The 18,166-nt window shown below is 40.3% G+C and overlaps 1 protein-coding gene across 1 annotated transcript; it reads right to left on the bottom strand.

Moving 5' to 3' along the window:
* Positions 1-2,932: 2,932 nt before the first annotated feature.
* Positions 2,933-12,165, bottom strand: LOC149460319 (uncharacterized). Its single transcript, XM_089679938.1, has 3 exons — positions 10,374-12,165; positions 5,306-5,397; positions 2,933-3,179 (listed from the first exon to the last, which is right to left on the bottom strand). The coding sequence occupies exons 1-3, from the start codon at positions 12,103-12,105 to the stop codon at positions 3,108-3,110; spliced, it is 1,896 nt and encodes a 631-aa protein (XP_089536064.1). The 5' UTR covers positions 12,106-12,165; the 3' UTR covers positions 2,933-3,107.
* Positions 12,166-18,166: the final 6,001 nt, after the last annotated feature.

Genomic DNA, 18,166 nt, shown 5'->3' on the forward strand with positions numbered 1-18,166 from the left:
TGCCCTACTGTCCAGCTCTGAGGAAAGGGACTCATCCCCGAAACTTGTCAGTGAGCCGACCACACTGACAGTCGGACACCCCGCCATTGTTATGGCCATCTCTATTGTTCTACTAAGCTTTACATTTATGCTATGTTTGTGAGAATGTTTTCATCCCCTTTTTACCTTTAATAAACCTTGGATAATGCACTAGGGGTGTGCGCCTCCTGTGTGCTCTTTTTTCAGTTGTTGATTTCCCTATCTGAGGAGGGCAGCATCTCCAAAAGGCTATCCATAGGCAATTTTAGTCCTGGTTCCCTTGGCTTTCCTTTGGCATTTGATCCCTGGAGTGCTGGAGAGTTTATTCTGCTATCCGGTTTGGTTGTTAAATAAAATACAAATATAGGAGCTATTTTACCTGCCAAAGGATTTGTGTTTCTGTCCATCCAGTCTTGATATTTTCATACTTGTGGTAAACAGCACAACCCTGTCTGGTAGGGCAAGATACCTGATTTTAATTCCACCTCTTCAGGGAAGCCTACCCCACCCCTGCTAATTCCCGACCTCCTCCACTCTCTCTACCCCTCCACCCCCCACAGCTATTTCCTCATGTACCTCTATCTGCTCCCTCCTAGATTGTAAGCTCCAAGGAGCAGGGCCCTTGAACCCCTCGTGTATCGCATCGCATTGTATTGTTATTGTACTGTCGCATGTACTGTCCCCCTTTGTAATGTACAGCGCTGAGCGAACTGTTGGCGCTTTATAAATATTGTATAATAATAATAATAATTTGCTGCAGTTAAGTAAAGTAACACTTACAGGTCTTGGGGTTGAATCAGAGGACCCTTAAGAGAGGGAGGCTGCTACCAGCACAGCATCTGTTCAGATTGTCTCTATTGAGGGTTTGAAGGGGCTGATTGGATCACCCACAACTAGAGACTGTTTTTGCTTGAGGACTCTCCAGAAACTGTGTGTGTATCGTAGGGAGAGGTGTCAAGTACCAGACCTATGAACTGTGAGAGAGTTTGGCCACAGAACAGCCATCTGCAGTGGATGCTGAAAGTCCAAGGTCTGTTCTTTTCCTATTGGGTTTGCATTTAGAAAGCTGGGACTTTAATGGTATGAAGTGTTGCTGCCAGTGATCTGCTGGCTTTCCCTGTGGCTCCAAGCTTCCTGATGATGGTTACGACAGATGCCTCAACCAGCTTTCATGGCTGAAGATATACCTAAACTTGTCCACAATACATACAGGTGCGTTTTTCCCTATGTGCTGGAAGGACCTGTCAAAGTGATTGACTGGGAGAGACAGTTTACTGTCCCTTAAAATTTAGGAGGGCTGGACTGTGGCTAGTGGGGGTAGAAAATGCCCCAGTGTCAATGGAAATAAACAATAGTTCAGACTTGATGGTTAATGGGAATAGAAAAAATTACATAGCACCTGTGGTCAGTATTAGGAGGAATAGTGCCCCATCATTGGTATCAGTGGAAGGAATAATGCCCTATCACTGCTGTCAGTGGAAGGAATAATGGTCCATTTTTGGTGTCAGTGGGAGCAATAGTGCCTCATCATTGGTGTCAGTGGGAAAAATAGTGCCTCATCATTGGTGTCAGTGGGAGGAATAGTGCCTCATCATTGGTGCTAGTGAAAGGAATAGTACCTCCTATCAGCGGAAGGAATAGTGCCCCCAGGGCAAGCAAAGGGCACACAGGCTGTAGTGTTGAGACCACTGCTCTGATACAAAGGGCTGTTTGATGCTGTTTGCACATTTCAGTGGTTGTTTGCCCTGCTGAATTCTATTGTTAATTGACATACAGTATATTCGATATATTATGTGTTTACTAGCTGTTCAGTACTGTTGTATACATGGCCCAGGGACGTGCCATTAGTAAAATGATGAGGAATGTTGGAAGGGGTTAACTTATTCACATAACCAAGGGCCTCTCCTTTACAAGAAGTGACCTGTTGTCCTTACCCGTTTGGGGTGGGTGGAATCTAGGGGGGAAGAGAGTTGACATGTACTTTGGACAGGAAGAAAGTATTGGAGGGCTAAGTGGAACCGTGTTGTTTCCCCTACATGGGCTTCCCTAACTATGAGCCTTAAGCACTGATCCCAGAGGTAACATGGAATTTAAACTCTATTTGAAGATGGGGGTTATTGGATTGAAACCTAAAGTGCTTTATTCACTTAGCCAATGTTTTGAAATTATACTCCTTAGTAAAGATATCAGACTTTGCGTATGGCAGAACTAATGTTATTCAAGAGGATGCCTGACACCTGAGTGGAAATGTGTAAGATGGGCCAGTTGCAGCAACTCATGATACACTACATTGTGTAACCTGGTTTGGTTGGGAGTGATGGTAGTCAGGGGATAAAGTGACCCTCCTATCAGCAAAGAGCATACCCTCCTATGGAATATATGCAAGGCTTCCTGTGATATGGGCCTCAGGTGTTTGGCTGGACCACATAACAACACATTTAAAGCCCAACTCCAGGAATTAAATAAAAATCCACCCTTACAGTGGAGTCACCCCATGCTGCAAGGGTTAAATGCTTGTTATGTCTAGGAATTAAAGTACAGGCAGGATTTCTTATATTACATTCTCCTCCAGATGGCCCCAGCACTATCTTCCTCTGCCCAAAACTCCCGTCCATGGCTGGAGCCTCAGCGTCATCATGTGTAATACAGGAACAGGAGTGAAGAATGGGAAATGTATTTACACCTTATTCATGCACCCCTACACATGCATTTATCTTTGCAGTGCAGGGGGCCCTCTGCATTGAAGAATTTTTCAAACTTCTTGGAGTTGGGTTTAAGTAGCCTGCCCAGACAATGTCCACTGAATCTCAACACATCAGTCCTGTGTAATAAGATGTCATAATTGCAGGATATTTGAAAAAGAAATCCAAATCACATTTTGTGACAATAACTACTAGCCAGGAACACCACACTATTCACAGTTTTATACAGATTCATAATCTGTTTACGCCACATTTATTGTCCGACGTCCTGACACTATTTAATGAAATTCACTTGTTGTTTCTCTTATTACAACAATAATGGTAAATGAGACTTCTGTGTACTGTGATGATCAACTTTGACATCACAAGGAATGGATAAGTCCTCTTTCAGATACTCTGAGCTGCAGACGTATTGTAGTTTCCAGATAGTCTTCTGGCTTTCACAAGCATCCTTCCAATCTAAAGAAAAAATGATAATATAATTAAGGCTAAAATATTGATAATAGGGTTGAGTCAGTTAGTTGAACCAGAAACTTAGCAGTGAAAAAAGTAAAAAAAAAAAAGTAATTTTTTTTATATAGATACACTTTCATGTTGCAGAGTACATATGAATGGGACAATCGGCATGCATCTAATATATAAAATGGCACGGCGTATGTGCTTATGGATGCACCACCTCATCTTAATTCCTTAATAGGCTACTGCCACCCAACTTGTGGCCCTATGGTATCTTTTGTGTTGCCATTGGGCCCTAGTTGCCAGTAATTGGAGCATTAAATTGTAAACTGTTTAAAACTGGTGCATTACTGGGCAGGTGAGATACAGAAATTTGTGTTGATTTTAAGATAAACATCTCCTGCATGCCACCTATCTGTTTACTGGGGTACTTGAACATCCCAGAGAGACAGCCACGCCTACCATTGGGCCAGGGTAGAACTTTGTTTTTTGCTTTAAAACTAAATGGATTTTATCTTTATCATCTACTTTGAGCCAATGGGTATCCAAAGTTATCCAAAACCTGAAAGTAGAATGTTTAACATATTTACGTAGAGAGATGCTACATAAATTTGAGAATATATGGACATAATGGCTCAATACACCTGGGTTGGTCCCCATACACTTATTTTAGTGAGGAAGATATGGAGATGTACTAATATAATATTTCTATATATATAAGACATCCATTTACACTGCAGGCTGGACTGCAGACTCTGGCTGTCACATTGAGTGTCTAATACATATGTACAGCCCCTCTAGATAGCCAGGGGGAACTAGTGTTCAATTTTTTAGTCAGAGGCTGAGTAGCAACCTGGGTGTAATAGTTAGAAGTGTTAAATTTGGGTCAGGACTGAGACGCTTTGCAGGTCAGTTCTATAATACCTCCCCCTGCTCTAGAATCTAGGAGAAGATTCTAGAAGCAGTGGGTGGGGGTGAGGAGGGGCTGGCCTGCACACTTAAGGGACCCTGGGCAATCCCCAGGCAGGAGGCTTAGCATTGGGCCAGGGCAGCCCTTAAATGTGACAGAGCTTGCTCAGCAGGAGGAGAGTTCAGGTGGAAGATGGAGTGAGAAGCCTGAAGTACAAGAGCCTGGGATAGGGCCCAGTTGGGAAGGTGCTCACCTCCAGGTAGTGGCACTGGAAAGGGAGGAAATCTCATGACCTCACCAGCCTCCAGATGACTGAGTGAGTACACTTACACCCCTTGGGCCAGTTAAGAGAAATCATCCCTCTAGTGGGAAACTGGATTAGCTTTCTTACTCGGGACTGTTTCACACTTAAGTGGCAGGCCCAGGGATTCCTTCAGACAGTTGAATAGAGGAGGATTATTCAGGGTCTGGTGCGGTACACCAGGAAAGGCTGGCTACCTCTCCAAGAAGAGGATTTTTGTCTGAAAGTTCTAGGAAGTTGTCCTCGGTTGCAGTTCCCTTGGGCATCCCATACCCCTTTACCCCATTCAAGTTTTTTTCCCCTTAATTCAATCCAAAACAAAACAAGCTCAAGGACTGGTTACTGTCTCCTGGATGCAAGTCTGTGAGGAATGCGTGCTGCCTGGCTGTGACAGACTATAGAGGACCAAATTCTTCAACAACTCCTAAAGGGGTAGTGCTCCACATATGTACTCTGAGCAGCAATTGTGGAATACCTATAAGACACTTGTTTTAAGGGTCACAATCTGTTACATGCTTGGACAGCACAGTGGCCTAGTGGTTAGCATTCCTGCCTTACAGTACTGCACGGAGTTTGCTTCTGTGGGTTTCTTCTGGGTTCTCTGGTTTCGTCCCACATGCTGGTGGGTTAATTGTCTCCTCTTTAAATTTGTCCTAGTATGTATGCATGTAAGGCAAATAAATAATTTTACCTGTTTTAAACTTGTTATAATAATGTCCGTTTTGGGACGAACAAGACAAAACATCATAATACATGGGACTGTTAGATTTATAGCGTGTATCTGTAAGTTTTTGTAATCCATAGCACATTTCCACCTGTTCACTTTGATGCCAGTAATTGTATGCATGCAGTCATTGTACTTATTAAATAAGTCATTAGATTGTTTAAGTAATTAAAAAAAAATAAACATGATCTTACCGTAACCAGAAGAGTGAAAAGAAGACTGGTAGCAAAGGCAGCTAAAACACATATGGCTATGATAAACCCGATGGATAGGTTTTGGAATGGTGCTGTGTGGTTAAAAAAATGCAGTTAATTTATATTTCTAACTAAATTGGACATTATATTGTCCTTACACATCAATTCTTAAGAATATAACTACACCTTTACAATACATAATATATATCATATTTAATAATAAAACTAGCTTATTTTAAATTTGAATGTGAACAGATAATGTATTGATATTATTAATATTATAATAATTGTTATTATACCGGTAAACAGCTTTACAGAGTTTAACCAGTTAAAAAGCATATATGGGAACTGTTTTACATGCCAAAGGATGGTTGGTAAGGCTGTTTAGCCAGCCTTGAGATCCAGACTAACCTGCTAAACAATGGGGTTGATTTACTAAAACTGGAGAGTACAAAACCTGCTGCAGCTGTACATGATAGCCAATCAGCTTCTAACTTGTTCAGTTAAGCTTTGACAAAAAGAACCTGCAAGCTGATTGGTTTTCTATGCACAGCTGCACCAGATTTTGCACTCTCATAGTTTTAGTAAAGCAACCCCAATGAGTCATATTCTATACTATGAGAACTATGAGATGATTCTAAAGTCAAACATTTAGTCCTCATGCACACGGGATGTTTTCACAGTGGCTGTTTTTGGCTTTTGATGTTTTTTTCTACAACCAGTAAACTCCCCAGCATGTTATCCTATGTGTCCATACACACATAGAATGTAATCAACATTTCTTGGCTGGGAAGTTTTTTGGCTGGAAAAAAAAACAGGACTAGTGGGTTACTAGAGGAGTTGTTAGTTGTAAAAATGCTCTAACGCTGAAAAACGTGGCAAAATGTGATAAAATGTGGTAAAATGCCACAAAACGGCATTTTTGGATGTTTTTTTGACATAAATTTTTATTGAAAAAAAACACTAAAAAATGCAAACGTGGAAAAATGTGGGAAAACGCCACTAATCGTGGCAAAACGCTACTAAACGCTAATGCAAAAACGCCAAAAAAAGCTGAAAACTCATGTTTTTAACATGACTTTACACAGATAATGTTACCAATGTTATCAAAACATCAAGTGTGCATGAAGACTTTTACAATGGGTGCTAACCGCCACCTCCACCCTGATCTCCATCTTGCTGCATCCTTCCTCCCCGCACTGTGGATCAGTGACAGAGGGCTCTTCTCCCCCCACTCAGCCAGCTACAGCCGCAGACATTGCTAGATCCCTGGATCATCAGGTTACCAGTAGGGCATCCTTCATCTGACTACAGATCGTTCAAGAGCCTGTTCTGTGACATCCTATTTCTATGAGCCTTGGTATCTCCAGGATAGGTGAGCGAGCAGAAACCCACTTTTAACATTACATTCAGAGACACTGCATGTAGACACCTTTACACTCCCCCCCCATTTTCTACATCAATGGCCTTTCGCTGGGAAACACCTTGTTTATTCTATCCAACTTTGCCGATTGCCATTGCACTGCAAATTTCCTTGGGCTCCTTTGTAGCTAGTGGAAGATCTTGGACCTCTTACTTCAAGGACTCCTACACCCAAAGGAATTATCCTTCAGAATCTGTTACCATTTAAATAGTTTGTAGCCCCTTCTGATCTTAAGGGGAAACTCTTACCCACATCTTACATATTATGTTTTGTTATTTATGTTTGTCTGTGAAATCAGGGCTTAGAGGGAGCTGACTGACACAAAAAAAAAGTCTTCTCTTCCCCCTCTTGTACCTGGGGTCATAGGCTCTCTTAAGGCCTGTTGGCTCTTACCGCCAGGCTCACTGTCATTCCCATTTCATTTCACTGCATATTGTATCTGTGTAACTCTCTTTAATGCTAAATCCTGCAATTTGGGAAATACCCCCAGTTTACATGTTTGTCAGTAAAATGATCTCTAGTAAAATATTATCTTGCAATCTCTACTATTCCTGTTGGTGTCTTTTGCATGTGTGCTTGTAGTGAATCTATTTCAGCAGGTGTGCCAGAGAGGCTGAGCTTGTTCTTGGGGTTGAGGCGCAGAACAGACAACCCAAAATTACCAGGCGGATCCTTCCGGGGTGGCACTCATCTGTTTTTCTTAAAAAAGAGGTGCTATTGCACAAAGCTGTCCCTTACCTTTTTTTGGTGGCCCTTCATCGGCACTGTCTGCTCCTTTTTCCATCGGGTGCCCCATAGCAAGCCGTGTGCTATGGGTGCACTCATGTGTGTCTATAGACACACACAGCATAGCTTGGCCATGCCCCCCCCCTCCTCACAGGGTTTGACCAACAGCAGCAGGAGCCTATTACTCCTGCTGCTGCCTGTGTCTCCTGTAAGATGAGGAAATTAGTGGAGCAATGCTGCAGACAGGGACAGTACTGGATTGTGTGTTTAGGGGCAGGGCAAAGATCTAGTGGAATTTTTTTTTTCTGAATGCAGAGATTGAATTAAGGTGAAAAATGTTTTGCCTTTAGAACAAGTTTAAGCACTAGACCCTGGTACAGGGCCCACCTCCAGCCTGTGCCTGGAGTTGAAGAAGATGTTTTGGCTTTAGGAAATTAAAGCCCAATTCCAAGAACGGCTTTTCTCATGTTTTAAAAATCTTTAACTTTCAAATTAACATTGCCACCCCTTCACTCTGCTGTGCCATTCACAAAACACATCACTGTACTTTGCTATGTGAATGGCACAGTAGTGCTGCTACCCACTGTACATATCAGGAGCTCTTAGCACAGCCTAAAGAGTTCCTGAAGTAATCAAAAAATGACAGGGTTAAAGTGAAATTTAAAGATTAAAATAAATTAATTAATTTAAAAAAAATGTCTGTGCCTGGAGATGGGCTGGAAAGTAAAGGTGATATCTACATAGTCTGTTATGACAGATTATTGTACTGGCTGCACCGGCCAAGATTCATTCCACCTATGGCCAGCTTAAGTTGAGTCCCCAAATTTATTTTAGCTTTGGTTAGGTTACTTTCACACTGATCTATGGTAAAAGCGCATATGCATTTTTGCCACATTTTTAATGTGTTTGCAGTGCGTTTTTTTTTTAAAGGACAAAAACTCACCAAAAATGCAATGCAGGTGCATTTTTGCAGCGTTTTCCATTGATTTCAATAGCAGCTGCATTTTGTTTTTTATTGCACCAAAAATGCAGCAAGCAGAATTTAAAAAAATGTACCAGACCCGGCACGCATCAACATGAAGAGTTCTAAAGGAATACAAGGTTACGCATTTTTCTTCCGCTTTTTTTTTTTAACACAAAAGTGGAAGAAAAACGGATCAGCGTGAAAGCAGCCTTAGAGAGAAATAGTTACATTTCTGCCATTTTTTTTTATCCCATTTGGGAGATGTACCCTCACTTCCTGTTCTTGTGACACCTGTACCAGAAATGGGAGGGTACAGTTGTCACAAGGCACTAAGGCATATATAGCAATACATTGTCAAACATTTTAACCCTTCCTCACTAAATGTGTTTCCCTTTATTTCCTTCAGTCCAATGTGCTAAAACAAAAACACACATTGACTATAGAGATTCTGGTTTGCAGTTAAACTTTCTACTGTATCTCTTTTCTAAAAACGAGCCAAAAAGTCAGCCCAAGAGCAGGTCTTGCAAGGTGTCTGGTATTAACTGTGACAGATAGGAAAATCCTCTGATTCTTGTGTCACCTTGACTTCCATGACTTGGGCTAAAACTCCACCCTAAAGCAAAGCTCTGCCTACTTGCTGTATCTTTCTAATGAAAACATTGTTATTAGTTGCAGGGGTGTTGTCATTTTACGGGGGTCGAGTTGAGGGGGTGGGAAGGTAGAACCCAGGACCATTAACGGAACTTAGATTATCTTATTAAGGATGAGGAATCATGAAACCTTGCTGTGTCATTATACACATTATGATCTGAATGTACAATCTCCTTAAGATTTACCAAAATTGGGCAATATGAGAATCCCCCAAACAATGCTTTCAGTTTCATCTTGACAGGCTCCCTGCACCACATGGGTTGATGGGTCTAAAGATTGTACAGTTAGATTGTAATGTATGTGGTAAGCTTTAGAAAGGTCTTTTACCTATAAATGTTTATTATGACTGGGAGGCTCCTGTTAAACTAGGAAACTGAATATACACTCCAACCCAATCCAGGAATAAACAATGTGAAATAGATATGTTGACATCTCAGTCTAACTGCTTAGGAAGAAGTGCATCTGAATAACCAGATGTAACAGAGATCCAACCAGAAGTTATTTTCAACAAAAATATTACTTTAGTGCTTTAAATATCTTCTTCTCATAATAATTTTACTTATTCTTCACCACCAGAATTTCTGAATTCTGCTTTGGTTGTAGTAAAGTGTAAATTGAAACAGGAGCAACCCCTCTGTCCTCCATCTTTAAATAGAAAATACTCATCGAAGGGTAAAAAATGAACCCATTACAACAAAAAATACTGACCCCAAATTCTGGTTGGTTTTTGGCAGGCTCTGATGACATCACTAGGCCTAACTCATTAGCGCTTATAGGGTAAACTGAGTACCCATCATCCCAGAAGAATACATTTCAGTACTGTGTTGGGGTACATTCTAATAGGATTGAGTGTACTCCGCTTGCCCCACAACCAGTTGTAAGACACAATGACATCAACAGCACTTTCAGGGAGCAAGAAACATTTTTTAATTCGTTTTTATTTTTTTAGGGGGGCATCAAGATGAGAAAACCTTTTTTCTGCAAGGTCTGCTGTGAGGCTATAACAGACTAGCTGTGAGTTTATCTATTATACAATATTGTATTATTAAAGGAATCTTGCAGTTACATTGCAAACATGAAATAATATAAATAATGTATTACAATAGTGCATCACCTGCACGTTGCATTTGTAAAAACTAAGCAGCCAAGCTATGATATTACGCACAGACTCTGCATTTTTTTAAAAATGTGTTTTAAGGCTCATTGTTTAACTTTATTATGTATTATGACTTTATTGTTTAACTTTAAACTTTATTGTTTAATTGCTATAACAGGAAGATATACAAGCATTTAATAGGGCTTACTTGGTGAAGAGGCTGTGGTAGACTGACTTGGTGATGTAACAGTAGTTGTACTTGCAGTAGTACTTGTAAATGTGGAAGTAGTACTGGCTGTTACTGGTGTTGTAGTTGTCATTGTTGTGGATGAAGCTGGTATTGGGCTAGTTGCTCTTGTTTGTGTGCTTTCAGTAGTTGGAGAATGCGTGGTTGTCAAGGTGGTTGTTGGTTTTGTACTTGTTGTGGTCCAGGCTGGTGTTGATTCTGTAGTTTTTGTAGTGAGAGGCATAGTTGTGGTCCAGGTTGAAGGTGATTGAGTAGTTTCTGTAGTTATCGGAATAGTCGTAGTCCAGGTTGAAGGTGATTCAGTAGTTTCTGTAGTTGATGGAGTAGTTGTAGTCCAAGTTAAATGTGATTCTGTAGTTTCTTTAGTTGATGGAATAGTTGTGGTCCAGGTTGAAGGAGACTCAGTAGTTTCCATAGTTGATGAAATAGTTGTCAAAGTCGACGTTGATTCAGTAGTTTTCACAGTTGTTGAAGTAGCTGTCCAGGTTGAAGGTGATTCAGTCGTTTCAGCAGTTGATAGTGTAGTTGTAGTCCAGGTTGAAGGTGATTCTGTAGTTGATGAAGAAGTTGCAGTCCATGTTGAAGGTGATTCTGTAGTTTCTGTAGTTGATGGAGTAGTTGCAGTCCATGTTGAAGGTGATTCTGTAGTTGATGGAGTAGTTGCAGTCCATGTTGAAGGTGATTCTGTAGTTTCTGTAGTTGATAGAGTAGTTGCAGTCCATGTTGAAGGTGATTCTGTAGTTTCTGTAGTTGATGGAGTAGTTGTAGTCCAGGTTGAAGGTGATTCAGTAGTTTCTGCAGTTGATGGTGTAGTTGTAGTCCAGGTCGAAGGTGATTCTGTAGTTTCTGTAGTTGATGGAGTGGTTGCAGTCCGTGTTGAAGATAATTCTGTAGTTTCTGTAGTTGATGGAGTAGTTGTACTCCAGGTTGAAGGAGACTCAGTAGTTTCCAGAGTTGATGAAATAGTTGTCAAAGTTGAAGTTGATTCAGTAGTTTTCACAGTTGATGAAGTAGCTGTCCAGGTTGAAGGCGATTCAGTTGTTTCAACAGTTGATGGAGTAGCTGTAGTCCAGGTTGAAGGTGATTCTGAAGTTGATGGAGTAGTTGTGGTCCAAGGTGAAGGAGACTCAGTAGTTGATGGAGTAGTTGTTGTTAAAGTTGAAAGTGATTCAGTAGTTTTCATGGTTGATGAAGTAGAAGTTGTAGTAGTGGTAGTAGTTACTGTAATTTTAGGTGTAATTGTAATTTTTACGAAGGTAGAATTGATCTCATGTAACAGCAGTGACTTAATCTTAGTGGTGCTAGTTGGTGTTGTAACTGCCTGGATGTTAAAATTAGCCTTTGGGCTGTTCACTGCACTGGGGGTTATTAAAGAAGTGAGGTTAAACTTGGTACTAATGTCAATTGTCAAAAAAAGATTCTGGTTGGTGAGCACTGTAGAAAACAACGTCGTTTCTGTTGTAGTGACCACTGATACATTTATGACCAGCTTAGGTTTTGCAGCATTTCTGCTCATTATATTGCCTTGTCCTACTAAATCAAAATTAATTTCTTTTTTTGACTGCATTTTCAGATTAATTACTGGGTTTTGGTTTGGTATGTATGCATTTATTACTAGTGAGACTGGTTCACTAAGGTTGATTGAAAGAGTTCTGTGGAACACATCGGATGTTTCTGTGGAGCTTACTCTCATGGTTGTATAAGTAATGGGTGTTGTGCTGGGTATTGTGCTACCAGCTGGAAAAGTGACATCTTCAATAGTAGTAGTTTCAGGTTGGTCTGACGTTAGTCTAGCTACTGTTGATGGAGACAGAAGAAATAAATAAGTTAGGTAAATTTGCACAAAAAGTATTAAAGCCCAACTGACCTTTTTAATTTAAATCTGCTAAATACAATAGAGGTACATCAAAATAAAAGGCGTGCAAAGACATGAGGAAAATCCTTTAGGCCTCTCGCACTCGGTACTGATGTTTGAGATCTGCTTTTTTAAAACATCATTTCAAGCACTTTTTTGCTGGTATTCACAAGTATTTATGTGCACATTTGCACACGTGTGCGTATTTGTGTGCAAATGCATGTTCATGCATTTGCACGCACATTATATTCTTAATTCTAAAAATCCATTAATATTTATGCTCATATGCGCTTATTTGTGCACATTTTCATGCAGTTGGCGTAAATTACTAACCAAAAATGCAGATTTTCCTGTTTTTTTAACTAAGGAATCCTTATTTATGTACCTGTGTGTAAAGGCACAGTAAAAAAATGCTGTACTGAGCTTTTTCAAGCTGCAGTATGCAAGAGGCCTTAAGCTGGACAAAGATGGGTAGCTTGCATTCAGCCAGCGGGCTAAAAGAAATAAAATGAACAGATTCCTCCACTCACACAAGCAAAGTAGAAGGAGGATTCTCTCCATCGGGACACTGTATTTTGACACCACTGTCAGAATACATTAGTGTCTGCAGCCAATGATCAACAAAAGTCTTTAAAGTGTTACTAAACCCTGGACCCTGCATTCACTATATCTGGTCTCCCACAGTACACACAACGTGGAAATTAGTTTAGTGAATATAAACTGCTAAATACCTTTTCTCATCAGCAGTATATAGCAGTCTTGTGACTTCTATCAGTGTCCAGTTGAGCACTGGTTAAAGCTTGTAGGAGGAGTTTTCATTCTCCTCTGACTGTGCTATGAGGCTGCATGACTCCTGACCCTCTGTCTGGACAATGCTGAATGGCCCTGTGCTGATCACATGCACCCTTCCAAAGAAAGAGAAAAACTCTAGCAATACTTTTGTGGGTTTAGTAAGATGTTAAGCTTGTCTTTTCTACAGAAGTCAATCAAATGACCACTTTCTGTTGAGCAAGAGCGGCCCCACACTGATGGAAATTCAGCTGGGGCCTGCTGAACTGGCTGAATTTTGATTTGTCTGTGCTTAGGTTTAGACATTTGTCACTGGCACAAGCATCACAGATTGGGACACATCTCTATTACTGGTCTGTTGACAACTATAACATTAATAGTTTTCTCACTTTCAGTCTTAGTGACAATGCAGGGCAAGCAGAGAGGGTGGATCTCTCCATTGGGTAAAACAGCAATAAAACCATACACAGGGTTCTAACCCCTTCCCCACTCTATCCAAAACTAAAAAAAAGTCTTGGATTTGGATACACTTTAACTTTTTTGGCCTCCACATTTACACACTATAACCAAAATAATTAAAGGGCATCTCTAGAACAAATGGTAAACATAGAAGGGAAGGAAGGGGTTTTTGTGAGAATTCCTCCTGATTTTCTGTTCTAAAGTTGGAACCTGCAGAACATCAGGAACCTGTGGCTGGCTCCTTTATTCTCCTTTTCATTTATGTGTCAGTTCCACACAGGTTTATGAGGTAATCTCTACAGTAAGACCCATGCAGGATCCTGATAATCAGAGTGTGTGGTCATTGTGAGATAGAAGGTGAAGCTGTCATAAGGCTGGTTGCACAGCTCCAGCTTCCAGCTCTGCTCTGAGACATTCATCTTCTGCTTCATACCACATCACTCACTTAACATCTTGTTCAAGTTTTTAGCCCTGAAGAAATGAATGAACTCTATAATGTGCTGGCTGTTTCAACCTGAACCAATAGACTCAGGGTTGTTGACAACTAAACGTCTTGAGACCTTCTTTTATGGTGCTCCTCAACTACTCACAAGACCACCAGAAGGAACAAGATCAGGAGTCTTGAAAACTTACTTGGATTTTAAAAGGTATGGACTACTGGATCAATAACAGGATGGTAAATATAATTAATACATTACACTTAACTCCCCTCTACATTGATGTAATATTCAGGGGATTCAATTAGCTAGTGTTTTTGCTAATAAAGCTTAAGACACAGCCATCAACGCAATAGGAAAGAAAGTATCTGACATTATATAACCACAAACATTTCTGAATAAAGGCACTACCCCAGTCCCTTACTGACCCTTTCCCTTTTATGTTAATCCCAGTTTTGAAAAAATAATCTTATACCCCCCCCCTTACACACACACACACACACACACGCATTCATATAATGACATATTAAATTATTAGAAGCTTGGAAGTTGCTGATATAACTGGGGAAATTTGTACGAAAAAATGATTCTTAAACATGTCAGAATATTAGAGAAAGATATACAGTACCTATTCCAATGGATTTTTGAGGCAGGAGCTAGTCAGTATAAGCTAGTTTATTAATCTTTTTATATGTTTACATTCTATAAGATAAACTTATTGTATCTAGGTTACCGTGTGATAGTCATATCTTGACATTTTCACCATTCTAATGACCATAATTTGTTGAAACTTTGAAAACCTATGGTTCTGTCTAAAGGACAAAGCTATACATGCCATAAAACTAATTAACTGGTATGTGTCTTAAAAAAAAGTAAAATAAAAATCCCAAACTAATTACCTTACTCGTCCAAATATTTGGTATTATTGGAATTATTAGAGAGCTTCTTATAAATCCTGTTTAATGTTTTAGTTTCAGACTTTCAAAGTAATAAATAATATCTAGTTTAATATAATTATCATATTAAATATTATAATTAATATATGAACATTTCAAATATTTACTCTCTTATTTTATTGCTTTGGCTACATGACAGAAAACTGTCAACAGTCCACCATGTTAACTCACAATGTAGTAAAAGGATGCTGAAATTCTTTTGAAAAGAAACACAACTACTTTCTAAAACTTTTAAGATTTTGTTCTATCCAAATACTGTATATACACACATATACAACTATTTAGCATCCATTTCTTAAATGATTGCTAGAAACAGGGAGAGGAATTTCTTCAAAATTGATTCTGCTGTAAAATAAAAAATTCACGATTTTTGAAATTTTACTGAAGAGAAAACTCTCACACTAAGTTTTATAGGAGAAATTTGCAAGCAAAAAAAATAATTATTTTCATTATTTAGAGGGTGTTCTTTTTTGGGGGAGGGAATGAATATTTACGGTAGTTTCAGTTAGTCCTCTTTGTATATGTGTCACTTTACTTTTTTTGTGTGTGTATTTGATCGTTCTTTGCATACTGTTGCTTTACTTTTTTTTTTTTAATCAGAAAAGAGTTTATTGAACAAAACTTACAATACAATACAATACAATTTAAAAAATGTCTGTGTCACGAAACAGCATACAATAAAGATGGTAATCAGCATTAGGGTACACACTCTGAAAAATCAGACAAGTATTGTATAATAAAATAGTAAGCAGTAGACCATACAACACTCCCACCTATCTTTAGTAAGTAGACAAGGCAAAAACTAATATAAACATCATGACTAGAGCAGTATTATAACTAGAGCAGTATTATAATCATTCATATTCCATATGAAATTGGACCTGTCGTAGAGAGAGAGCCGCTCCACTAAAAAGCCTAAGCATATCCTAACAAATAAGACAGCACCAACTCCACTGGAACCAGGCCAGGGATCGAAAGCCAGCCATCCCATATTTTGTTAAATTTACCCAGGCATCCTCTATGTTGGTATGTAAGTTTCTCATAACACAGGGTGGTATGCATGTTGTTAAGCCAGTCCTGCGTAGATGCTGGCAAAGGGCTCTTCCAGTGCAACAAAATCGTCTTTCGGTCCTGGAACAGTGCTCTTGATACTGCCTCCTTAACAAACACATCAGGAATCAATGGATTCAAAATACCCAAAATACAAGACAAAGGGTCCAATGATAACTGTAGTTGATAGGCCTTGTTAATAATACTCAGCACACTGAGCAAGTGTCTGTGAAGCTTGGGGCAGCACCACAGCATATGAATCAGGTCCCCGTGGTCCCTTCGACACCTAGGACAAAGGGGATTAGTCAGTAAACCCATCCAATGTAGTTTAAAGGGGGTGTAATGTACCCTAAGCAGTATGTACAACTGTGAGAGGCACTGAGACATATTCAAAGACATGCTGCAAACCGCCTCCATAGCATTCTCCCATTGTTCTCTAGTCAGTTCCCCCACAACTGGCACCCACTGTTCTCGAGCCCTACAAGGGTAATTATCCAAATAGGGTCCCAGGAGATGTTGGTAGCAATTTGAAATAAAGCCCTTAGTGGAGGGAACCTGTTGAATCAATCGAAAAAATGGGGGTAGGAGAGAGGCAGAAGTCAGGAGAAAAGCACTGGGCCATTACCACATGTCTTAAATGTAGATGATAGAAATGCATCTGCACGTGGAGATTAAATTTAGATTGCAAGTCTGCAAAGGGTAACACATTGCTATTTCCATGCTATATCCCTGACACTTGGATACATATTGGAGCTTATCCAGCTTGGGATACATGGGATTGTGCCAGAGAGTACTAAAGCAGGTATATCCTGTAACCCCCTGAAGTTGTTTAGTTCTGTGCCAAATCTCATGCATCAGCCTATAGGTTGGGAAAGTCCTATTTGGTTTAGCAAAGGTTTGCGATTCCAGCCCTTCAGGTAAAGATGATGCGTTAACAAAATGAAGGGCCACATCTAGGGTAGTGTCAATCATGATCATCAAGGGCCAGTAAAGCTGACTTCGACCAATTAATGGTTAGGCCTGAATACCGACCAAATTCGCCAATAACATCCATCCATGGTTTGCAAGCTAGAGGAAGAGTTCTTCTAACAAGAGCAGACTGTCATCAGTGTATAATAGTAGCATCTCGCATAGTTCACCATATTGAAACCCACGAATGGACATAGAGGCCCAAATATTGGAAGCCAGTGGCTCTATTGCCAGGACAAACAGAAAGGGTGATAGGGGGCAGCCCTGACGAGTGCCCCATCCTAGGAAGAACGAATTGGACACCAGATTGCCCATACGAATTACAGACTTAGGGGCATAATAGAGCAACTGCACCCATGAAATAAAGGTATCTTCAAAGCCAAAGCCTTTCAAAGCCTTCCGAAGGTACCGCCACTCAACACTGTCAAACACCTTATTGGCATCTAAAGATAAAAAGACCCTCGATCACATGTTGTCAGACGGAGTTTGCATGTTCAGGAAGAGTCTGCGCAGGTTGATGGCGGTAGACTTGCGAGGCATGAAGCATGCTTGATCAGAGTGTATAACACTAGCAATAACTTTATTTAGTCTTCTGGCTAATATTTTAGCTAGGATGTTTATATCTGTCTGCAATAAATAGGCCTGTTTGAATTGGGATCAGTGGGGCTTTTTACCAGCTTTAGTAACAGAACAATAGTGGCTTGAGCCATGGAATCTGGCAATCTCCCAAGATGGAACGCACCGTTGAAGGTTGTAATCAGGTGGGATAGTCCGTGTATTGTGAGCATACTTCCATGGGAAGCCTATCTGCCCCAGGGGCCTTTGAGGTGGGGAAGGAGACCAACGCCTCCTGGACCTCCTCTACAGTGAGAGGTGAGTTGAGTAATGCCCTCTGTACATCAGACAGTTGGCAGGTGCAATGTACTCAGATAGATCTGCAGTTCTTCAGGGGTACACAAAACCTTAGATTGGTATAAGGTGGAATAGAACAATACCAATTTTGCCATCACCCCATTGGGAGTATTTAGAAGAATACCAGATTGAGAATAAAGGGCGGTGATGGCAGGAGTGCTAGATTGAGCCCTGACAAGTTTAGCCAAAAGACGGCCTTTTATCCCTCCTCACGAAACGTCTGTTTGGCGAAGAAACTTTTTTTCTCCATTACTGAGAGGAGCACATTCAGGTAAGCTTCCTGTGCTGAGATCCAATCTGCCCTAGAGGCCTCTGAGGGGTCTGAGA

The sequence above is a fragment of the Staurois parvus genome, unplaced genomic scaffold (genome assembly GCF_062004578.1).
Source record: "Staurois parvus isolate SC_StPar_1 unplaced genomic scaffold, SC_StPar_1.0 ptg000232l, whole genome shotgun sequence".
NCBI classification, from domain to species: domain Eukaryota; kingdom Metazoa; phylum Chordata; class Amphibia; order Anura; family Ranidae; genus Staurois; species Staurois parvus.

Bases quoted from the DNA above. Each gene is read 5' to 3' on its own strand.
- LOC149460319 (XM_089679938.1), bottom strand. From the start codon at position 12,105: ATGAGAGTAAGCTCCACAGAAACATCCGATGTGTTCCACAGAACTCTT. The intron at 5,398-10,373 runs GTAAGCCCTATT...TTAACCACACAG, and splicing joins TACCACAGCCTCTTCACCAA to CACCATTCCAAAACCTATCC. The intron at 3,180-5,305 runs GTAAGATCATGT...TTTTTTCTTTAG, and splicing joins TTTTCACTCTTCTGGTTACG to ATTGGAAGGATGCTTGTGAA.